We start from the raw sequence: 18,823 nt of genomic DNA, 5'->3' as shown, positions 1-18,823 counted from the left end.
AGGAGACCAATCCGCTATGCTGGGGTTTGAACCAGGGTTGACCGTGTGCTGTCAAGCGCCTTACCTGCTCTACTGTCTCTCTGGCTCCTATCTACTTGGGCTCCCTCCGGAGTTAACACCTTCTTTAGCCCTTGGGTCTTAATGGTATGGCTGCGAGGAGAGCGCTGGACTGGATAAAAGGCCTTGCTCAAAATAGCTGCCATCGGGAAGTGGTATTCTAGGGACCACTAAGGCATCACCCAAGGACAATGTCTCCCAGCCATCAGTTTCCTCTAAGCAGCTCCTAGCACCCATTGGGATCTGTTGGGATCCCAGAAAGTCATAAAAGCCATAAAAGAACAATCTCCGTTTATTAAACATGGTTTTTCTGTTTCACCACACACTCCAGAAAAAAAGGAAATGGGGCTGGGAGTGGAGAAAAAGGGCCAGTGGCAGAGGACAGAGAAGGCTGGGAGTGGGGTAGGGTGGGGAGGGGAGGGAGAACGAGAAAACAAAATAAAACAGGTCGGGGGCATCTCCCTACCTTTTGGGTGGAGGTGGGAGGGAAGCGTGGGGGGAGGGGGCCAGGAAGCTCTGTACAGAGGGGTTGCCCCCAGCCCACACACACACACCCCGGATATGTACAGTACAAACCCCAGATAATTACAACAGCCAAAGAGAGGAGAGGGAGGGGGGGTAGGGTTTGAGGTCAGGAGAGCAAGGGAAGGGCACGGGGATAAAATTTCACATATTTACAACTTTTATATAAGTATAAATTTGGCCCCGGCTGGGTGTATGTGTAGGGAGGGGATGAGGGGGAACTGTCCATACAAAAGAAAGGGGGGATGTCCTGGGGGAAGTCTCAATACCAAACGCAAGAAGGGATGAGGGGGCAAGGCTGGGTAGGGGATAGCAGTCAGGGAAAAGGGGGTGCCAAGAAGGGGCGTCTCCCCTCCCATGACCGACCCACCCCAAACCCCATCCATCCTACCTCCCCTATCCCGCCAGAGAACTATGTACAGAGAAACACCGAAAAATTGTAGAGCTGGCGGGAAGGAGGGAGGGAGGTGGAGGGAGATTGAGTGTGGGGGTGGGGGAGGGTGAGAGGGAAGCCCAGCCCTGTCCTACCTCCCCCCAGGGACAGTCATGGAAGGGGACCCCCAACACCCCTCCTCCAACACAGGTCCCCCCCTCCCTGGGGGGAGAGAGACATGGCTTTTCCTAGAGTGAGTTCCCCCCTCCCCCGGGGAGCAGAGACCTCAAAGAGAAAGGGGAGGGGCAGGGGGGCTGTGTGTGTTGGGGTTTCAGAGACCAGCTAGCCTGGCCTCCCCAACAGACACACCCTCCCAAACCCTAAACCCTCACCCTCACCTCAATTCCACCCCACCCAACACACTGGGGGAGGGGGGGGCATAAGCCCCCTCACCCCGCTCTGGGACCAGCCAAGAGCAGATCAGGTGTGGGAAGAAGGGGAGACCCCTCCCGCTCCTCCCTGCCGCCCCCTCCCTGCCCCGGCGGCCCCTCCACCCCATCTGGGTTCTGGGTGGGGAGGGATAAATTGAAGAGTGGTAGGGGAGGAGTTTGTGCGTGCTGAGCCCCCCCAGACGCTCCTGAGAAAATCAAGGGGTAATAGGGTCCCCTCACCTGGGGTCCCCTCCCCATAACAAAGGGGGACAGGGGAGACCAAAATGGGGCGGTGGAGGGGAGTTAGATTGTCAGCTCTGGTTACTGCTAAAAAATCACCCTGAAGTTGAAAGTTTGGAGGTGCCACACCCCCAGGGTGGGGGCGAGGGTCTGTCCCCCAGTGCTCAGGGGAACGATGAGGCAGAGGATGGGGATAGCACCCCGGAGTGAAGGGGTCCAAGTTGGGTAGTTGTTGTCCTGGGGGTCACAGAAGGGGACAGCACCCCAACAAGAAGTAAAAAGGGCAGCGAAGGGCCCCACGCTCCCTCCTGGGAATAGTACGGTAGGGGTGTGGGGGTTGGCGCCCCCCAGGAGGCATTCAGGGAGATGACCCCGCTGCTGTCCCTCGGTGCCTTCCAGTCCTGGTGGCGTGCTGCTCCTGTTCCGGGGAGGGGTGCTGGGGGCAGGGAAAGGCCGTGATGCTGGGTGGGCTAGTGGTCTGCGGTGTTTCGGAACTCGCCGTTCTCCGTGATCTGCAGCCGGGGTGGGGGTGGGGGGACTGGGGGGGCCAGGCCGTTCCAAGGTGGGGCCAACGTCACACGCGGGTTTGTTGGACCCAAGGGGGGAAGCTGCCTCTCCTGCAAGACACCAAAGAGGAGAGCGCGGACTTATTGAGACCCTTCGCAGGGGCCTGGATGCCAGCCCCCTACAAGGGGTCCCCAACACCATCATCCCGATCATCCTCCCCCAGGACAGCCCACCCCAGCCTCCTATTCCATTTCTCACCTGCGCAGAGGCAGTTACATCTTCCGGGATCAGAGAGGAGAGAATCTCACTCTAGGCTCCTAACAGGGCCCTTCACCCCGGGGCTGCACACCGCAAAGCCAAGACACAGAAGCAGCTCCCACCCACCCCCTGCCAGGACCCCCTCCTTCCCACACCCCCTTCCAGCCCACCCCTAACCCGAGGTGGGGACTTTGTGCTGAGGGAACAAGGGGAGGCAGTACAGCAAAACCTCATTAATCCAAACCCCCATGGATTTGGAATTTTTTCATAATTTTAACAAAAATCGAGGCTCGAGTTTTCCTGGATCTCTGAAGAAAGGGTGTGCTGAGCGAATGAACAGCAGCAATGTGTCTGTGGGAGGGAAGCTTGAATCTAAACTCAACAACAGACTTCTCAATGCTAGCTGCTCATTAAGGCATGCTCCCTGGGCCTCCCTGGAAAGCCTTGCTTGTGGAGTTCTACTTACTGTATGGATTCTGAAGACATGCATTTCATTAAATAGACAGTGTCATTCAGAGTGGCCATCTTCTCAAATTTAACATTCCAAATTAGAGAGGTTTAACTGTACTGGGGGGAAAGGCAGGGGGTTCAGGAAGTGATGCAGGGAGGGAAAGGCCTGTGGGAGGGCGGCTGACTTCTGGCTCAGGGAGCTGCTTCTGTGGAGACTCAGCAGGCCCAGCAGGCCTGATCTCAGAGATCTCCTCAGAGTCAGAGCATGAGCGCTTCACTCGTTTCCACCCCCATGCTCCTTTCAATCCCTCAGTCCCTCTCCATGAGCTCCTAGTTACCAGATGAGGAGTTCCAGCCCGACTCCCACCCCTGGCCCTATTCCATCACCTCTGTCCCTACCCTCAGCTGGGAGAGCCAGAGAAAGAAAGCTTTTTGTGCTTGGCTTTAAAAAAAAAAGTAATTAATAATTTTTAAATTAATGGCTGTGCAGTAGAGGGCCCAATATCTAAGAGTTCAGAAAAAGCAGCCATGGGGTTGGAGCCATAGCCATAGTGAGTAGGGTGTTTCTTTTGTACGCAGCTAACCTGGGTTCAATCCCTAGCATCCCATGTGGACTCCTGAGCCTGCCAGGAGTAATTTCTGAGTGCAGAGCCAGGAGTAAGTCCTGAGTACCACCGGGAGAAACACAAAAGCAAATAGAAGAGGGGCCGGAGCAATACTGCACTGGTAGGGCGCTTGCCTTGTACACAGTTGACCCAAGACAGACCTGGGTTCAATCCCTGGGTCACATATGGTCCCCTGAGCCAGGAGTGATTTCTGAGCACAGAGCCAGGAGTAACCCCTGAGCATCACTGGGTGTGTCCCAAAAGCAAAAAACAAGTAAGAGCGGCCAGGTTTCTGGGGTCCAGACAGCTTTGCCAAGAGGTTAAATCTGACACTGGCTCTAAAGGATACCAGGACATTCCAAGCCCCAGACTCTGCCCAAGTAACCAAAGTCACAGCTGGCAGTGAAGCAGTCTCCTTAGCTTGCTGAGCATCTCCCACTTTCCAGGAGTCAGCAAGAGGGGAAATTATGATAGCAGGGGAACCTGGGCTGGGGGCACCAGGGAAAGGAAACCTCAGCTTCCCTTTCCTCTGCTTGTCTGCTGACAGCACACAGGCCTAGGCCCAGATTTAGAAAGTGGATAAATTAGGGTGCCATTATTCATTTTACAAAAGAATTCACTGCAGGAGGCCTTGGAATGGTGAGGTCCCTGGTGCCTTTCAGCATCTGTTTACAGATCACTAACTACTTTGACAGCGAGGCTGGGCAGGCAGAGATAAATTACAGAGTGAAGGAGCACTGCCCCACGCAGCTCAGTGCCACACAGAGAAGATGTCTCAGAAATGATGTCGGCGGCTGACAGGTGCCCATTTACTGGCTTTTTAGGTAGGATTTTGTGTCCAGCAGGGTCAGCGGGGAGGGGGCAGGGGAGTGAGTGGCATTAGCAGCACCAGGTGTGAGCTGATAGGACTGAGAGGCCAGTTAGCAGGCCAGGCAGCTGATCTCCTCTAGAAGGACACAAAGTGTCGCACTCCTTCCCAGGGCTCACTCGCCAGGGGCCACATTCAGTTCTTCTACACAGTTCCACTCTCCACTCCACTGCTGTGACAGTTGCTCAGCGTCCCCCACCCCCCAAAAGCCATCCTGCGCTCACTACCCAGTGCTCATCCCTACTCATTGTGATCAGAGAGATGAGAGGCACAGGCCTTCCAACTCACAGATACAGGGGGAAGGAAGAGAGAGACAGGTCAGGGGTAGGGGAGAAGAGGAGGGGCAGAGAACCAAGGTTAGGAGTGGAAGAGGAACCCCACCTACCTGATGCCACACAGCCCCTAGGGCCAGGGTCCCCAACCTTTCATCTCTTCCACCCCTTTGAAAATCTGCCCTCCCAGTATCCCACCCCTCCCACCACACCCCCCCCCCGACGTTCAGTGAAATGGGGGGTGACAGACATACACTGGAGAGGAAAGGGAAGGAGGACGGAGTGAAGAGAAGGCTGGGGCAGGGGCTGGTGAGAAGAGTGTGGTCTGGGTCTGTGCGGGGGCGTCCGGGCAGGCGGTGGGACTCTGGCGAGGCACTGAGCAGCTGTGGGGGGCCGCAGGGCGCTGGGAGATGGTAGGTCTGTGCAGTAGGTGTCAGGAGAGAGGGGGACGCTCTTGGGAGTGGAGGGCAGCCGTGAGAGGAGGGCCAGGCTCCAGAGGTGGAGGGGAATAAGCTTCACGACCAACCTGCAGTGGTCCGGAGTCACCTCCCCCTGTGTCCTCCGCCCGTGGTCAAAGCGGAACCAGGAGAATTACCTGATGAGGAGCTGCAGGGGGAGAGAGTGGGGTCATGGGGTCAGGAGTCTGGGAGGGGGTGGGGGGGTGCCTGACGGTCAGAGCAGAGGAAGGAGCATGATGGGAAAGTGAGCAGGGGTCAGGGTGCAGGAAGGAGGTCCTACAAGCTGGCTAGTGAGGAGAGGGAGGGCAGCTGGGTGAGCTGAGAGCAAGTCAGGTATGAGGTTGAGCGGGAGGGACAGGCCAAAGGCACTTGCTGAGAGGAGGGAGAGAGGGGCCACAGTGCTGGAAGGGGGCCCTCAGGTCTGAGGAGTCTATTTGGGAGCTGCCCAGGAGCAGGACAGGTGGGAAGCCCAGAGGACAGTGATGCTGGGGTTCCCAAGTTCCCAGGGCAGCAGCATCCAGAGCCTTCGGCATCCGGAGCTTCAGCCTAGTGCATTGCAGCTTCCAGCCCTCCTGACCCAGGGCGGGCAGGGAGGCTGGATTTCCTGCCTGGAATGGAAACAGCTGGGAAAGAGCCGATGGGCTTGGGGGCAGTGAGGGTCTGGCAGAGGTCCTAGATGCAGACAGCAGTAGGGGAGGTGGGAGGGATGGCCCAGGGGAGAGGGCAGACACTGCCAGGGGTGACAAAGGCACCAACGATGGGATGAAGATGGGGTGGGGTCCCTGGGGGGCTGCCAGTCGCAGCCTTGGGACCGACGGAGGACAGTGGGAGAGACAGATGGCGATGGCGCTGTGAGAGCACGAAGGACAGTGAGATGGATGGGGATGGGACACAGAGAAGATAAATGACATTGTAATTTCCACCTGAGCGTCGAGCAGCCTCTTCTTGGGTTCGGGCAGCGGCTCAGCCATGGCGGGGTGGTCCCGGCGCAGCTCCTCCTCCACCAGCATCAGCCTGAAGGGACGGACTTCAGTGGGGTTAGTGGCGGACACGGGTCAGGAGCCTGCCAGCTCTCAGGAGAAACCTAGAACAGCCTGTCCTGCAGAATGCCTCCACCATTGAGACCCAGAACCTCCTTCTTTTGGGGCAGCTAAGGACGGCCCTGGGCACAACCCCACCAGGGTAGTGCTCCTTCCACCAGGGCAGTGCTCCTCCCAAGATCCCTGTGGCTGAAGTCCCACCTCACACAACCTCACTGCCAGCTTCAGGGCAGCAACCCAGTCCCAGCATCTCCAGCCTTTGAACAGTTTTCCCCAAATATGTTTAGAATCGATCCCCCTGGAGCTGGCCTGTTCTCGTGATAACTGAGCCCCATCTCCTGGAATCCAGACTAGGCAGAGCTGGGAAGTGCATGGCACGGTGAGGACCACTCACTGGTCCAGAGGGAACAGGCCCATCAGGCTGGAGCAATGGTTGTTGGGGAAACTACAGCCAGGATCCCTGCTTCAGTGCTTTGGGGCGAACATCACTGGAGAATGAATGACCAGAGGCGACTATCAGCAGAGGCCAGACACAGGCCTGTTTTCCAGCACATCAGAAGTCCCGAAGCAAAGACAGACAGTGCTGGGTAAAAAGGCCACTTCACCCAACAGGAGCTTCCTCCCCAGTGGGGGTGGGTCCAGAAATGGCCTTCTGGGAAGGGTGCTGGGCTTTCCTCCGGGTGTCCTGCTTGGGGGCTGGGGGCTCTGGCTACCCTCCCCAGGCCGCCCCTCACCTGCCAATGATGCTCTTGATCTGGGAGTCCTTCTCCACCTGCTGCTGCCGTAGCCTTTTCTCGCTCTGCTCCAGGCGGGCCTGATACTGCATCAGGATCTTGCTGGTCTGCTCCTCCTGGGACAGCAGCCTCCGCTCGTACTCCTCGAGTTTCCGGTTGGACATGTGCAGACGCTCCTTCAGCGAGTGGATCTCCTCCTCATACTCCTTCACCTGCCCGCCGGGCACACGACCCCGCACTGTGAGGGGCGCCTCACCCCTCACACCCCCACACCTCCATCCCCACTGACCACACAGCCACTGCCCCATGAGGCTAAAGCACATCCCAACCATCTCCCCCAGGTCTTTCCTCACCTATTTTTTCTGGAAAAGTGGGGGTTTGGGGCCACACCTAGCCAAGCTGGAGTTACTCTTGGCATGGTGCTCAAAGGAACATATGGTGACATAGGGGTGCTGGAGATTGAGCCTGAGACTTCCCCAGGAGCTCCAGCCCTCGGAGCCTTCTTCCCAGCCACTGCCTCAGCATTCTGATCTACACGTCCCCCTTCTCAACATGCCCTTCCATTGACCTGAGCTCCCCAGACTCTTAATTGGAATCTGCATGTGGACACATGTGTCTGGACACACAAGGATTCACACAGGAACCCAGATTTTGGATGCATTTGAGTGATTGTGCCCAGAAGTTAAAGATGAGATGACTCTGGGGCCCCACACATATTCCCAGAGTACAGAGGAAAAGGCCAAGGTGAAAAAGAATTTTGGGGGGAAAGGAATGCTCTACCCTGGACTAGGCTTCCATGAGGCTCAGGATTCGAGAGCAGAAGCCTCTGTGATAACAAAGACCCTGTGGGCAGGAGGGTGGCTCAGAGAAACCATTTCTCTTCCCTGTTGGCTCTAGAGTCTAGGGCTATGCTACCCACTGCAGTAGCCACCAGACACATGTGGCTCTTTAAAACATTTATAAAAGTTTGGTTCGAGGGGCCGGGCGGTGGCGCTAAAGGTAAGGTGCCTGCCTTGCCTGCGCTGGCCTTGGACGGACCGCGGTTCGATCCCCCGGTGTCCCATATGGTCCCCCAAGCCAGGAGCAACTTCTGAGCACATAGCCAGGAGTAACCCCTGAGCGTTACCGGGTGTGGCCCCAAAAAAAAAAAAAAAAGTTTGGTTCGGGGCCGGAGAGGTGGCATGGAGGTAGGGCATTTGCCTTGCATGCAGAAGGAAGGTGGTTCTAATTCCGGCATCCCATATGGTCCCCATTGCCCGCCAGAGGCGATTTGAGCGCAGAGCCAGTAGTAACCCCTGAGCGCTGCTGGATGTGACCCAAAAACCAAAAAAAAATATTTGGTTCATTGACTGCATCAGCCACTGGCAACTTAGTGGATATACCATATTGAACAGTGTAGATAACACAATGTTTCTAGAAAACTCTATGGGACAACACTAATCTGGAGTCTGCCTCAACAGATTCATCTAAAAGCTAGGAAAGAAAAATAAAAGACAACTCTTTGTTTATGACCAATCCCATTTGAGATGTAGACATTAATCCAAGCCTCTGATAGCTACCTTGAGATAATTAGAACTTAATTCTCTCATGGAACTTGCCGGACCATGTCCATTGAAGGCAGTCCCATGGTCTGCCTCTAGTGAAGGACCACTACCCCCAACAAACTTCTCTCTACCCACCACGCCAGACTCATCACTTCTTTACAGATACAATAATGCTGATGTCACCCACTTCTTCAAAATGCTTGCAGCAAAAGCTTTTCCAAGAACTGCCTACTAAATTATCTGTGTATCGTGTTTTGTTTCAGGTCACCACCAGCCGAGAGTCAAGATCAGTATTTCCAAAAGTGGGGAATCTCATCTTCCTAGAGTAGTAGAATGATGAAAGTGAAGTTTCAGCTTCAACTGGGGCACTGTTTGTTTACTTAAAAGTAGATTGGGGGGGTATGCAATTTACTTTCTAAAATGGGAACAGCAGGCCAAATGAGTTTAGGATCCTGGGATCTCGATGGTCTTTGTCCACATGGGTTAAAACACGCCCCTTTTCAACTGGCCGTGTCCCACAGGACAGTGGCGAGGGGATTAAATATTCTATCACCTCTGCCCCATAATTTATCAGTTCATTCTGCTAGTAACTTCCCCTTTCCTGAACAGTCTAAAGGGCCAGAGCTTCTGTCTGGCAAAGAAAACAGGAAATAAGTCAAATATATTGTCCCTAGATAGTGAATAATTTGAATCACCTGCAAAGCTGAGTGGAAATAGGCTTTTCTACAGACTGTGTACCAGCTATCCCCTAACAGACGGAAGGCCTAAGACAGAGAATTGGAGGGCTGGAATGAGAATGTAACAGGTAAAGCATTTGCCTTGCATGAGGCTGGCCCAGGTTTGATCCCTAGTAACCCATGGAGTCCTTTGGAGTAATTGCCAAGTAAAGAGCCAGGAGTAACCCCTGAATACCAGGCCAAACACATACTTCCTCCCACAAAAGACAAGGGATTGGTCTTTGTTTTTTCTTTGCACCATAACTCCCCACTCTGTATGGTTCCCTCTGAAGAGACTTGAGTGACCCTCTGGGATCTGGGAGAAGCCCAGGCGTACCCTGTCCAGTCGGCTCTCATCCATAGACTTGGAGTACTCCTTGAGCTTGTACTCCTCCCGCTCGATGTGGGCACTCTCAATGTCAGCCGACAGGTGAGGCATGTTGGAGACCCAGGCCACCGTCCGTTCGGAGGCTGGCATGGTCGGGTTCAGCGTGGATGGTGTCTGAGAATGCTGGGACAAGGCAGGGTGGGGCAGATAGAGAGAGGTGGGAGAGGCAGGTATGCTTAGGGAGTGCTGCCGAGGGAGAGGCCCACCCCGGCTGCTCCCCTGCTCTGGCACTGCATTGTGGATGGTCTGGTGAATACTAGGGGAGTGACTGATCACATTTGCCCCTGGGAATGTGGGCAGGGGCTCTGTCTGTCATGCGTGCTGAAGCCATGGTACCCAGAATAGCTCCTGGCATAGAGCAGGCACTCTTGTTCCATGAATGAAAGCAAGGCAGTGAGAAAATCGTGCCTTCAGACCACAAGCTCGCCTCTCCCCGTATCTCCACACCCCTTTCTGCCCTCCTCTTTTTCGCCCACCCACCCTTCCTCCCACTCTCACCTACCTGCTTGGTGATGGAGGGCTTCAGCCCCCCACCCCCTCCGCCACCGCTGCCCCCGCTGCCCCCAATGCTGCCCTCCTTGCTAAGGCTCTGCTGTCGTGGACGGGCAGGGCCGTAACTTGGCTCTGGTGACTGCAATAGGTTTCCGCTGGACGGTCGAGGTTTCTGGGCCGCACTGACTGTCAACTGCTGGGACTTGCCCCTCTGCAGGGGGGGTGGTTGTCCCCCACTCCCCCCACCGCTGCCCCCACCACCGCTCCCACCTCCGGGCCCTGAGGGGGCGGGCCTCTGAGGCCCGATGGTGATCTGGGGCGGGGACAGCATGTGCTGCAGGTTGTCCTGGAGGGAGAGCTGCCGACGGGTGAAATCAGTGCCAGAGGGTCCGAACTCATCGCTGTAGCTGTGGCTGTGAAGGATGGAGGCGGCGGGGGGCTTGGGCACCCCTGAGGAGAGGTCCTCGCTCTTGCTATAACCATGGAACGGGGCAAAGGTGTCCCCGGGGGGCTCGCCCCCTCGGTGGTGGTGATGGTGATGATGATGGTGGTGGGAGGAAGGTGGACCATGGCCACCACTCCCTCCGTGACCCCCCGGGGGCCCAGGGCCATCAGCAGCCATGTGGAAGAGAGGGTTCTGGAAGGAGAGGGGGATGCGTAGCTGCTGGGCGGGGACGCCGTCCGTGGTGACCCCCATCTGGCTGAGGCGCATGCCGGCCGCTGTGATGGAAGAGCCGCTGCCCTGCGAGAGACGCCCCGCAGGAGCTGGCCGTAGCCCTAGGGCGGCAGTCAGGGAGGCCTGGCTTGAGTGCAGCAGGTCACCCACGGCTGCCAGGTTGGACACACTACTGCTGTTGAGGCGGCCGCCTGGCCCGTCGCCCTGCAAGTCCAGCATGGAGACGCTCTTGTTGACGCTCAGCATCTTCTGCTCTGGCTCCGTGATGTCTGAGCTACTGGTGCAGTAGGCAGGTGAGGAGCGGGCCAGGGGCGGCCGGCTCACGTAGAACAGGTCTTTGCCCCCACCCGGTGGGGGTGGTGGCGGCTTCTCCTTGGTTGGGGACGGCAGACGAGCCATGTCCATCGAGCTACGGGAAGGGAAGGGGCCACACGAACAGGAGCTAAGGCCCAAGTGTCCAGGCAGTGAGGCCTGGGGGGTGCAGTGTGGACCCAGTGTGGGGGGAGGGCGAGAGCTAGCAGGTGGAGCAACTCTGGTGAGGGAAGGAATCTGGGGGAGGGGAGGAAAAGACAAGACCCCTCCAGGAAGGGAAGAGCAAGGCAGCAAGAGGAGGAAGGGCAGGTCTGGGTAGATATGGAAGAGATATGGGTGCATGAAGGAGAAGAGGGGAGCAGACAGGAGCAGAGGGTGGGTGGGGAGAGAGCCCCTCACCTGTTGAGGCCTCGAGCCATGAAGGACTGAAGGTCGATGGAGCTGGAGAGAGATGGAAAGAGGGGCGAGCACAGACAGAGAGAAGGAGAGAGGTGGGCAGAAGGCACGGGCAGATGGAAGGAGAGGCTGCAGTGAATGGGCATCAAAGGGGCAGAGACAAGGGCAGAGGAACAGGCACGGTGATGGGGCAGGACGCCCCTGGAGTTTAGATAAAACTTCGCTAGTACCAGATGAAAGGGAGGCCTATAGGGGGGCCTGTGGGCTGGGGCGGGGCAACTTATTTACCGGCTAGCACAGAGATGTTGGAATGTTTGGACACCACATGGCTGCTCCAACATGTACTGGCTGAACTCAGCTCTGGGACAGGCATGGTAGGCAGAGGCACAAATCAGAGCTTGCGGGGGTCCTCCTGGGCTCACAACAAGCCAGAGCTGGGGAGACCCCCGCCCCTGCACCACACTTTTCCAGGGGCTCTGGGATGCTCGCTCACTTGCTCGCTCAGCTTCTGGGGCACCTGAGTCTAATCTATAGGCGGGACCTGTCTCCTTCATGGTTCCTGAGAACCTGCCCCCTCTGCCTTCTTTTCAAAGCCTTAGAGAGATGCATGCACGCAGAGCCCAATGGCAGGGCTCAGAACAAAAAAGCAGGGTTTCCTAGGGGTCAGATGTGCACTCACCTGTTGAGGTCTCGCATCATGTAGCCCTGCATCTCGGCTGATGGGCCCCGCAGCACCACTGGCTGAGCCCGGGCCCGCTCACTTTGGCGGCTTGGCTGCCTTTGAATGTTGGGGTTCCTCAGCGCCGTGCTGATGTCGTTGAGGAGCCGAGGCAATGGGCCCAGCTTCAGGAGGGCTTCCTACAAGGGGAAGGCATTCAGCTGGGACTGGTCAGTGTGAGGGCAGAGGTGATATGGATCTAGGAAGAGGGAAGGGAGGAAAGGGAAAGGTGGGGAGAAGGGTCTGCTCTGGAGACACCGGCCATGGGGCCCCGGCACCTGTTCTGACCTTGCTGAGCTGGGGTAGCACCTCCCAGAGCAGGGCATGCAGAGTGGAGAGCTCTCGGCCCAAGTCAATGTAGCCCTCAAAACTGCTGCTATTGGTCAGCGTGTCCAGATTGGAGATCTCATACAGAAACTGCTGCATAGAACCCCACTCCAGCTCCAGGAACTCGTTCATGAATCCCAGAAAGTCCTCCTTTGAGGTAAACCTGGCCAAGGCACCCGGAAGAAAGGCAAAGGTCAGCACCGACTGGGCCATACACCAAGCCCACCTCCCCGGGGCTGAGGGACTCAGAGATCCACTCCCTTCCTGAGGCATCCCTCACTTGGAAAAGTTGGCCAGGTTCTGGATGACCTTGGCGATGAGGGTGAGGGTTCGGGATGTCTGCTCATCTGGATACTCCTGCATGAGCCCAAAGAGACTGGGCGACATAATGGCGGGGCAGAGGAAGCGCAGGAAGAGCGAAGCACTGATGAGCCGGTCAGCGATGTCCTCCCGGCCTCGCTCTGCGCAGCGCAGCCGCCAAGATGCAAACACCTCCTTCAGCTCCCTCGGGAACACGCTGGGGGAAAGGGGTGGGGAGACAGAGAGAGAGAGAGAGAAAGAGAGAGACCGGGACTGAGCCCCAGAGACCCTCAGCTTCCAGGGAACATGCTGAGGGGGGGTGGTAGGAAGTGAGGGTGTGGGACAGGTGAGAGAGACAGGCAGGAAGGGATGTTAGGAGGGAGACAGGCTGCGGCAGAAGAGGAGGATGGCGGAAGGGACGGACCGAGTTGGGGATAAAGAAATGGAGGGAGAGAAGAGAAGGGAGAGAGAGACACATGGGAGAGAGACAGGGGTGTGTGTGAGAGAGACAAGGAGAGGAGGAGAAGAAAAAGAGACACCAGGGAGAGACAGAGATGGGAGAGAGATGGAGGGTCACTTGAGGTACAGGGAGCTCGGACCCCCCAACTCTTCTGGATTCCAGGGAAATGGGGATGGAGGTGCCCAGGCATGATCCCCAGTTCCTGAAATGGCTCAGATCTCTTTCCCCCTCCTCCCAGTTCCACTGGGCTGTTCTGCTGTCACCTTAAAAGCTTGCCCTCACCCCCACACTCCTGCTGGCTTCTTCTGGCTTTCCCAGTTCTGTCCCTGAGGCCCCAGTTTTCCACAACACCATCTCCAGGAGTCCATTGTCATACTGGCTCCCCAGAAATTTGATCACTCCCTCCAATCAACTGTGGATCCTTTCCCCAAAGAATGCTTACAAAATCCCCCCTTTCTACTCATCTTGCCACCATCTTGAATCTAGACCTGACACCCAACCTCCAGGTCTTTGTCCTCCTGGTTGCAGTCACCCCTTTGCCACTACTCTACTGAAGGACTGTTGGTCTCAATCATGACACTTGGCACCGACACTATTAATGACATCCCAAGATCCTACCATTCAAGCCAAACTCCTCAACCTGACTGCTGAGGCCTTCTAGATTCCAACTCCATAATTTCTTCATCAAGACTTCCTATTTTCCATTATGAGAATAGATAATGGGCCATTTCCAATACCAGGGGCCATGACTTCCATTAAGCCTATCCTAACTGCTGGCTACGGAAAGTTCTAGACTTCTGAAGTGGGTCGCTGCCTGCCACATTCACACAAGCAGCAGCATCTGATCCAGTCTTCAGGGACCAGGCCAGGTAGCACCTCCTCCACAAAGCCTTCCCTGCTATCTCAAGCAAAGGTCTGCCTTCCCTGGCTTTGTATAGCCTGGAGGACTCTCACTCTGCACTTGACAACGCAAGTGCTCTGTGGCATTCCGCATTTCAAATTTGCCCTCTCTCCGATTGAGGGCACTTCTCTGGCTCCTCCCCTCTGCTCTACTACACCAGCACAACACTTGAACTCATTCCTCTTTGAGGTGGACAGATGGGTGAACAGATGAACACAGGAACCCCCGACCCCCCCCCCCTAGTGTTCCCAGTCTCACCAATGGGAGTTGACCACCTTGCACAGGGCCAACTCACAGCACATCCGCAGGTTGGCCTGGTGCTCTGCTAGACTGGAGGCCGTGCACTTGATGGGATCCACCTCACAGTTCTCCTCAGACTCATACAGAGCACGGATGAACTCCCCTGGAGTAAGGACACAAGAGAGGCTGGTCATACTTTCCACAGAGAGGCACGGGCTGCCTAGGGTGAGGCAATGTCAGCTCCAGGTAGCCGGAAGCTGCCATCAACATTAAGCCCAGGAAGGGTGGACGGAGGGAAAAAAAACCCCTAGTTTAGGGGTGGAGGTGTAGGCTTGGGAAGAGGACATGAGAGCTGGTCATACCAATGGCATCCTTGAGGTATTTCTGACCAATCAGTCTCATGTACTCTTCTATGGCTTTAGTGGCGAGAGTGTTCTCGCGAAATATGAGGTGCTCTCGTTCCATGAACCGGTCCACCTCAGACATGGCCATGTCTGAAAGGAAGTCCTAGGGTGCAGGAAAATCCAAGGGTCAATCTCCAGAAAGCTGAACTCATGAAAACTAATGTCCTTGGCTCACAGCCACCCCGCCTGCCATTAAGTGCCCATTCCTAGGCCTCCTCTCCCCAGGGGCACAGCACGCACCTTGGCCTTGCCTGTACTCTGTAGAATGTGAACGAGTGCGCTGGCAACCTCCTCCTTGCCCTTGACATTCAGGGCGGGCTCTAAGACTGCACACAACATCCGGTAATGGTTGGTGACATACTCTGCAAACTCTTTATACAGTTCCATGGGCAGGATACTCATGGTCTGGTATCGCGCTTTCAGCCGTACAGCTGGGCAGCCTCCTTTGCCCTTGCCCCCTGAGCCACCCCCCGAACCCCCTCCACCTCCTGAGCCCATGCCCCCAGAACCTCCACTTCCCGTTGGCAGCGTTACAGGGTACCACTGCTCTGTGAAGTGGCGCCCCGCCAGGGTTGCCACTGGCACAGTCACCAGGCCCACATAGCCAGCCTTGTCCTTCTTGCGCTTTTTGTCTGAGTCACGGTACAGATGTAGTCGCAGGGCGCGCACTGCTGGCAGGTTATTAAACTCAAAGTGCTCGCCCCAGAAGACGGTGTCCCCCGAGGCTGAGCGGGGTTTGGAGGTGGTGCGAGCGTATAGCATGTCATCAAGGCACAGCTCGCAGTAGTATCGCTTCTTGGGAGGCAGCTCACGGGCCTCGATGATCCACAGCTTCAACACATTGTCCACCCGGCGGCTGTTGTCCTGCCATGGTGTGGTGAGCATGGTGGATAAAGGGGAAGGGCCGGAGAGACAGACACCAAAAAGAGGAGAAACGTGACAAAATGAGACCATCTCTAAGACAACAATCAGAAGGTTGAAAAATTGCAAACTGGACTAGATAGTTTCTCCTGAATTCCTGTCCACAAAGAACCTGGCAGTGGGCCCTCACATGAAGAGCAAGTAGTGCTTGCAGATATGGTCTTACTAAGGCAAGGTCGCACTGGAGTGACATAGGCCCTGCATCAATGGCAGGTAGCTGGATTGAGAGGGAAACTGGCAGAGCTGACACAGCAGAAAGCAGGCCACGCGCAGGAGGCCACAACAGAACATACACAGCTCCAAGTCAAAGACTGCCAAGGCCTGTGGGCCACCTCCAGAAGTTATGAGGAGGTGGGGGAAGATCCTTCCTAGAGCAGCAGAAAAAGCAAAACCCTGCCAACAAAATGATTTAAGACTTCTACTCTCAGGGCCAGAGAGGTAGTACAGCGGGTAGCGCATTTGCCTTACAGATGGCCAGCCTGGGTTCAATTGCTGGCAACCCATATGGTCCTCTCAACTCCACCAGGAGTAATCTCTCTCTCTCTCTCTCTCCTTTCTCTCCTCTCTCTCTCTTCTCTCTCTCCGCTCTCCTCTCTCTCCTCTCTCTCTCCTCTCTCTCTCTCTCTTTCTCTCTCTCTCTCTCTCTCTCCCTTCCTCTCCCCTCCCCTCCCCTCCCCTCTCCTCTCTCACTCATTCACTCACTCACTCACTCTCTGGTTTTTTAGTCACACCCAACAGCACTCAGGGGTTACAACTGGCTCTATGCTCAGAAATCGCCCCTGGCAGGCACAGGGGACCATATGGGATGCCGGAATTCGAATCACTGATTTTCTGCATGCAAGGCAAATGTCTTATCTCCATGCTATTTCTCCAGCCCCAGGAATAATTTCTGAATGCAGTGCCAGGAGTAACCCTAAGCATCACTGGATGTGGTCCAAAATCAAAGATAAAAAGACTTCTATTCTCCTGAAGAGTCAAAGAATATGTCTTTTTTTTTTGATCACACCTGGTGGTGCTCAGGGGTTACTCCTGGCTCTGTGCTCAGAAATCGCTCCTGGCAGGGTCAGGGGACCATATGGGATGCAGGGATTCGAACCACCATCCGTCCTGGATTGGCTGCGTGCAAGGCAAATGCCCTACTGCTGTGCTTTCTCCAGCCCCATGTGTCTGTTATATTTTTGGTTTTATTTTTCTTTTTTGACTTTTGGGCCACACCCAGCGATACTCAGGAGTTGGTTATTTTATGTAAATTATGTATGTGTTTTGAAGCCACACCTGGTAGCTCTTAGCTTTGTGCTTGGGAGTGAGCCCCAACAATGCTCAGGAGATCATATTCTGTGTCAGGGAGCAAACCAGCTTGGCAGCATCAAGACAAACACTTCAATATCAAACATCATCCCCACAAGTTCCCTTGAGAAGATTTTTAAAACTAGAATGAAAAATAGAAAGTATCAAGGGGGAGCTAGAAAATCCCTCAAACACACTAAGCAGCATTGCGAAAACAAACAAACACAATAAAGCATAATACAAGAGGACTGATGCTAGGCAGTGTGTAAAAGGCCTAGTATATTCAACCACATACTTGGGGGGGGGGGATCAGGTGACAATGCAATGTGCTGAAAAAGAGCCTGGCCTTTGCCCTTGGCTTAGGCTACAACTCAGCCAGCATCTTGGATCTGGTTCTTTAGCTCTGACACTGAGAAACAAGGTCACCCTGGAAGGTCACAGGACTGTGAGACCACCGAAAATGGGGACACAGAAAAGAGCTGACAGAGCTAGGAACATCTGTTCTGGAAAACAATGTCTTGGGGAGAATCAGGCTCAGAATTTCTAAGCCAAAGGAACTTTAGATAATGTTTAGTCCAGTCCCAATCTCAGCAGTTGCAGAGACGAGTCAAAGCCTACACCGCACTACTGCATGTGTCTGACCAAGACAGGGGCTGGGCCACCACCTCTGCCGGGTATCAGTGAGACACTTCCAGGGAGGTGGACTCTCCACCTTCCATCCACCAAGTCTATGATCTCTACGGGAGGGAAACACATTATAAAGAGAGAAAGGAAAACGAAATAAGGGATTGTGAGGAAAATGGGAGTCACCTTCTTCTATTCAATCAGGTCCCTTCCACCAGTCCAACCCACTCCCTCCTTCAGCTCAGTGGTCTCACACTGTGCTCCTCACCCCATCTCCCCTGTGACTTGGCCTTTGTCTTGCTCTCCCCTGTGACTTGGCCTTTGTCTTGCTCGTGCTGGGTCCCCTTTACTCCTAATACCTTGTTGGGTTTTACCGCCCGCTGAAGATTCTCGATCCATTTGTCCCTTTCCGCTGCAGAACGACAGGCAAAGCATTTTGTTCCTGATGATGTGGTTACCTAGAGAGTGGTGTGGAGGTGAGATGGCGCTCTGCAGCAGAGATAACTTTTCATTTTAGTTTTTGTTGCTATTTCCATTTGGGGGGGGGGTCGGTATTTCAGGCCACAACCCAGTGGTGTCTCTGTGTTCAGGAGTCACTCCTGGTGGTGTTTAGACTATCTGAGATGTTGGAGATCAAACCCGGTTGGCCACATGCAAGGCTTTATCCACTGAACTATCTCTTAGGCTCCTCCCCACATTGTTTTAATTTCTTTTTATTGAGGCTAGTCACATGAATTATAATAACCGTTAAATGTTTCTGCTTTAAGCAGACAATGTTACTGCACCACACCACCACTAAAGTGCCAACACCACTCCCTGAATCCCCACTTTCCTTACTCTCTTCTCTTGGGAAGGAGATTTTACCACTGTCTCTTCCTCTCTGGCCTTTCTCCCTTCCTGTCAGTCTCAGAGGCTTCTCTCTCCTTGGCTTCCCACCTGAGCAAAGGGCTTTCTCTTTGCTCCTGCTCTCCATCACCCCTGCCCTTCTGGCCATCCCCAGCCCAGTAATCCTGATACCTCAAAACAGAACTCCTGGCCCAGGATAGAGCTGTGTACTGGCTTGATAATGGAATCTTCATCCAAGTTCAGTTCCAAGGCCTCAGCTGCACTGCTAGGACTCAGCAAGGACTCATGAGAATGTGACTCCTTAAAACTCTGCATCAGCCGGGCCCTGGCAACAGGACGTTCAGGAGAAGGGGTTTAGGATCCCCAAGCTTCACAAGCACCCCAGATATAGCTCTAAGATGGAGACTTGGGGACACGGCCAGGTGAACTCCCGCAAGAACTCAGCCCACAAGGGAA

General features: G+C 55.1%; 1 protein-coding gene across 2 annotated transcripts in view; it reads right to left on the bottom strand.

The window, feature by feature from the left end:
- Positions 1-716: 716 nt before the first annotated feature.
- SYNGAP1 (synaptic Ras GTPase activating protein 1) overlaps positions 717-18,823 on the bottom strand; it is a 32,072-nt gene continuing 13,965 nt past the window's right edge. The window contains exons 6-19 of one of the 2 annotated variants that reach the window (XM_049765174.1): positions 18,539-18,692; positions 17,881-17,979; positions 14,930-15,553; positions 14,648-14,792; positions 14,304-14,448; positions 12,665-12,901; positions 12,346-12,547; positions 12,019-12,197; positions 11,343-11,384; positions 9,966-11,040; positions 9,413-9,586; positions 6,816-7,027; positions 5,965-6,055; positions 717-2,240 (exon numbers count right to left, since the gene is read on the bottom strand). In XM_049765174.1, coding sequence (XP_049621131.1) covers positions 2,094-2,240; positions 5,965-6,055; positions 6,816-7,027; positions 9,413-9,586; positions 9,966-11,040; positions 11,343-11,384; positions 12,019-12,197; positions 12,346-12,547; positions 12,665-12,901; positions 14,304-14,448; positions 14,648-14,792; positions 14,930-15,553; positions 17,881-17,979; positions 18,539-18,692 — 3,526 coding nt within the window. In that variant the 3' untranslated portion in view covers positions 717-2,093. Of the gene's footprint in view, positions 2,241-5,200; positions 6,056-6,815; positions 7,028-9,412; positions 9,587-9,965; positions 11,041-11,342; positions 11,385-12,018; positions 12,198-12,345; positions 12,548-12,664; positions 12,902-14,303; positions 14,449-14,647; positions 14,793-14,929; positions 15,554-17,880; positions 17,980-18,538; positions 18,693-18,823 lie in introns of those variants that run through there. The other variant, XM_049765175.1, reaches the window with a different exon arrangement.

This window comes from Suncus etruscus, chromosome 18, assembly GCF_024139225.1.
Source record: "Suncus etruscus isolate mSunEtr1 chromosome 18, mSunEtr1.pri.cur, whole genome shotgun sequence".
NCBI lineage: Eukaryota > Metazoa > Chordata > Mammalia > Eulipotyphla > Soricidae > Suncus > Suncus etruscus.
This window is presented reverse-complemented; position numbering and strand designations above follow the sequence as displayed.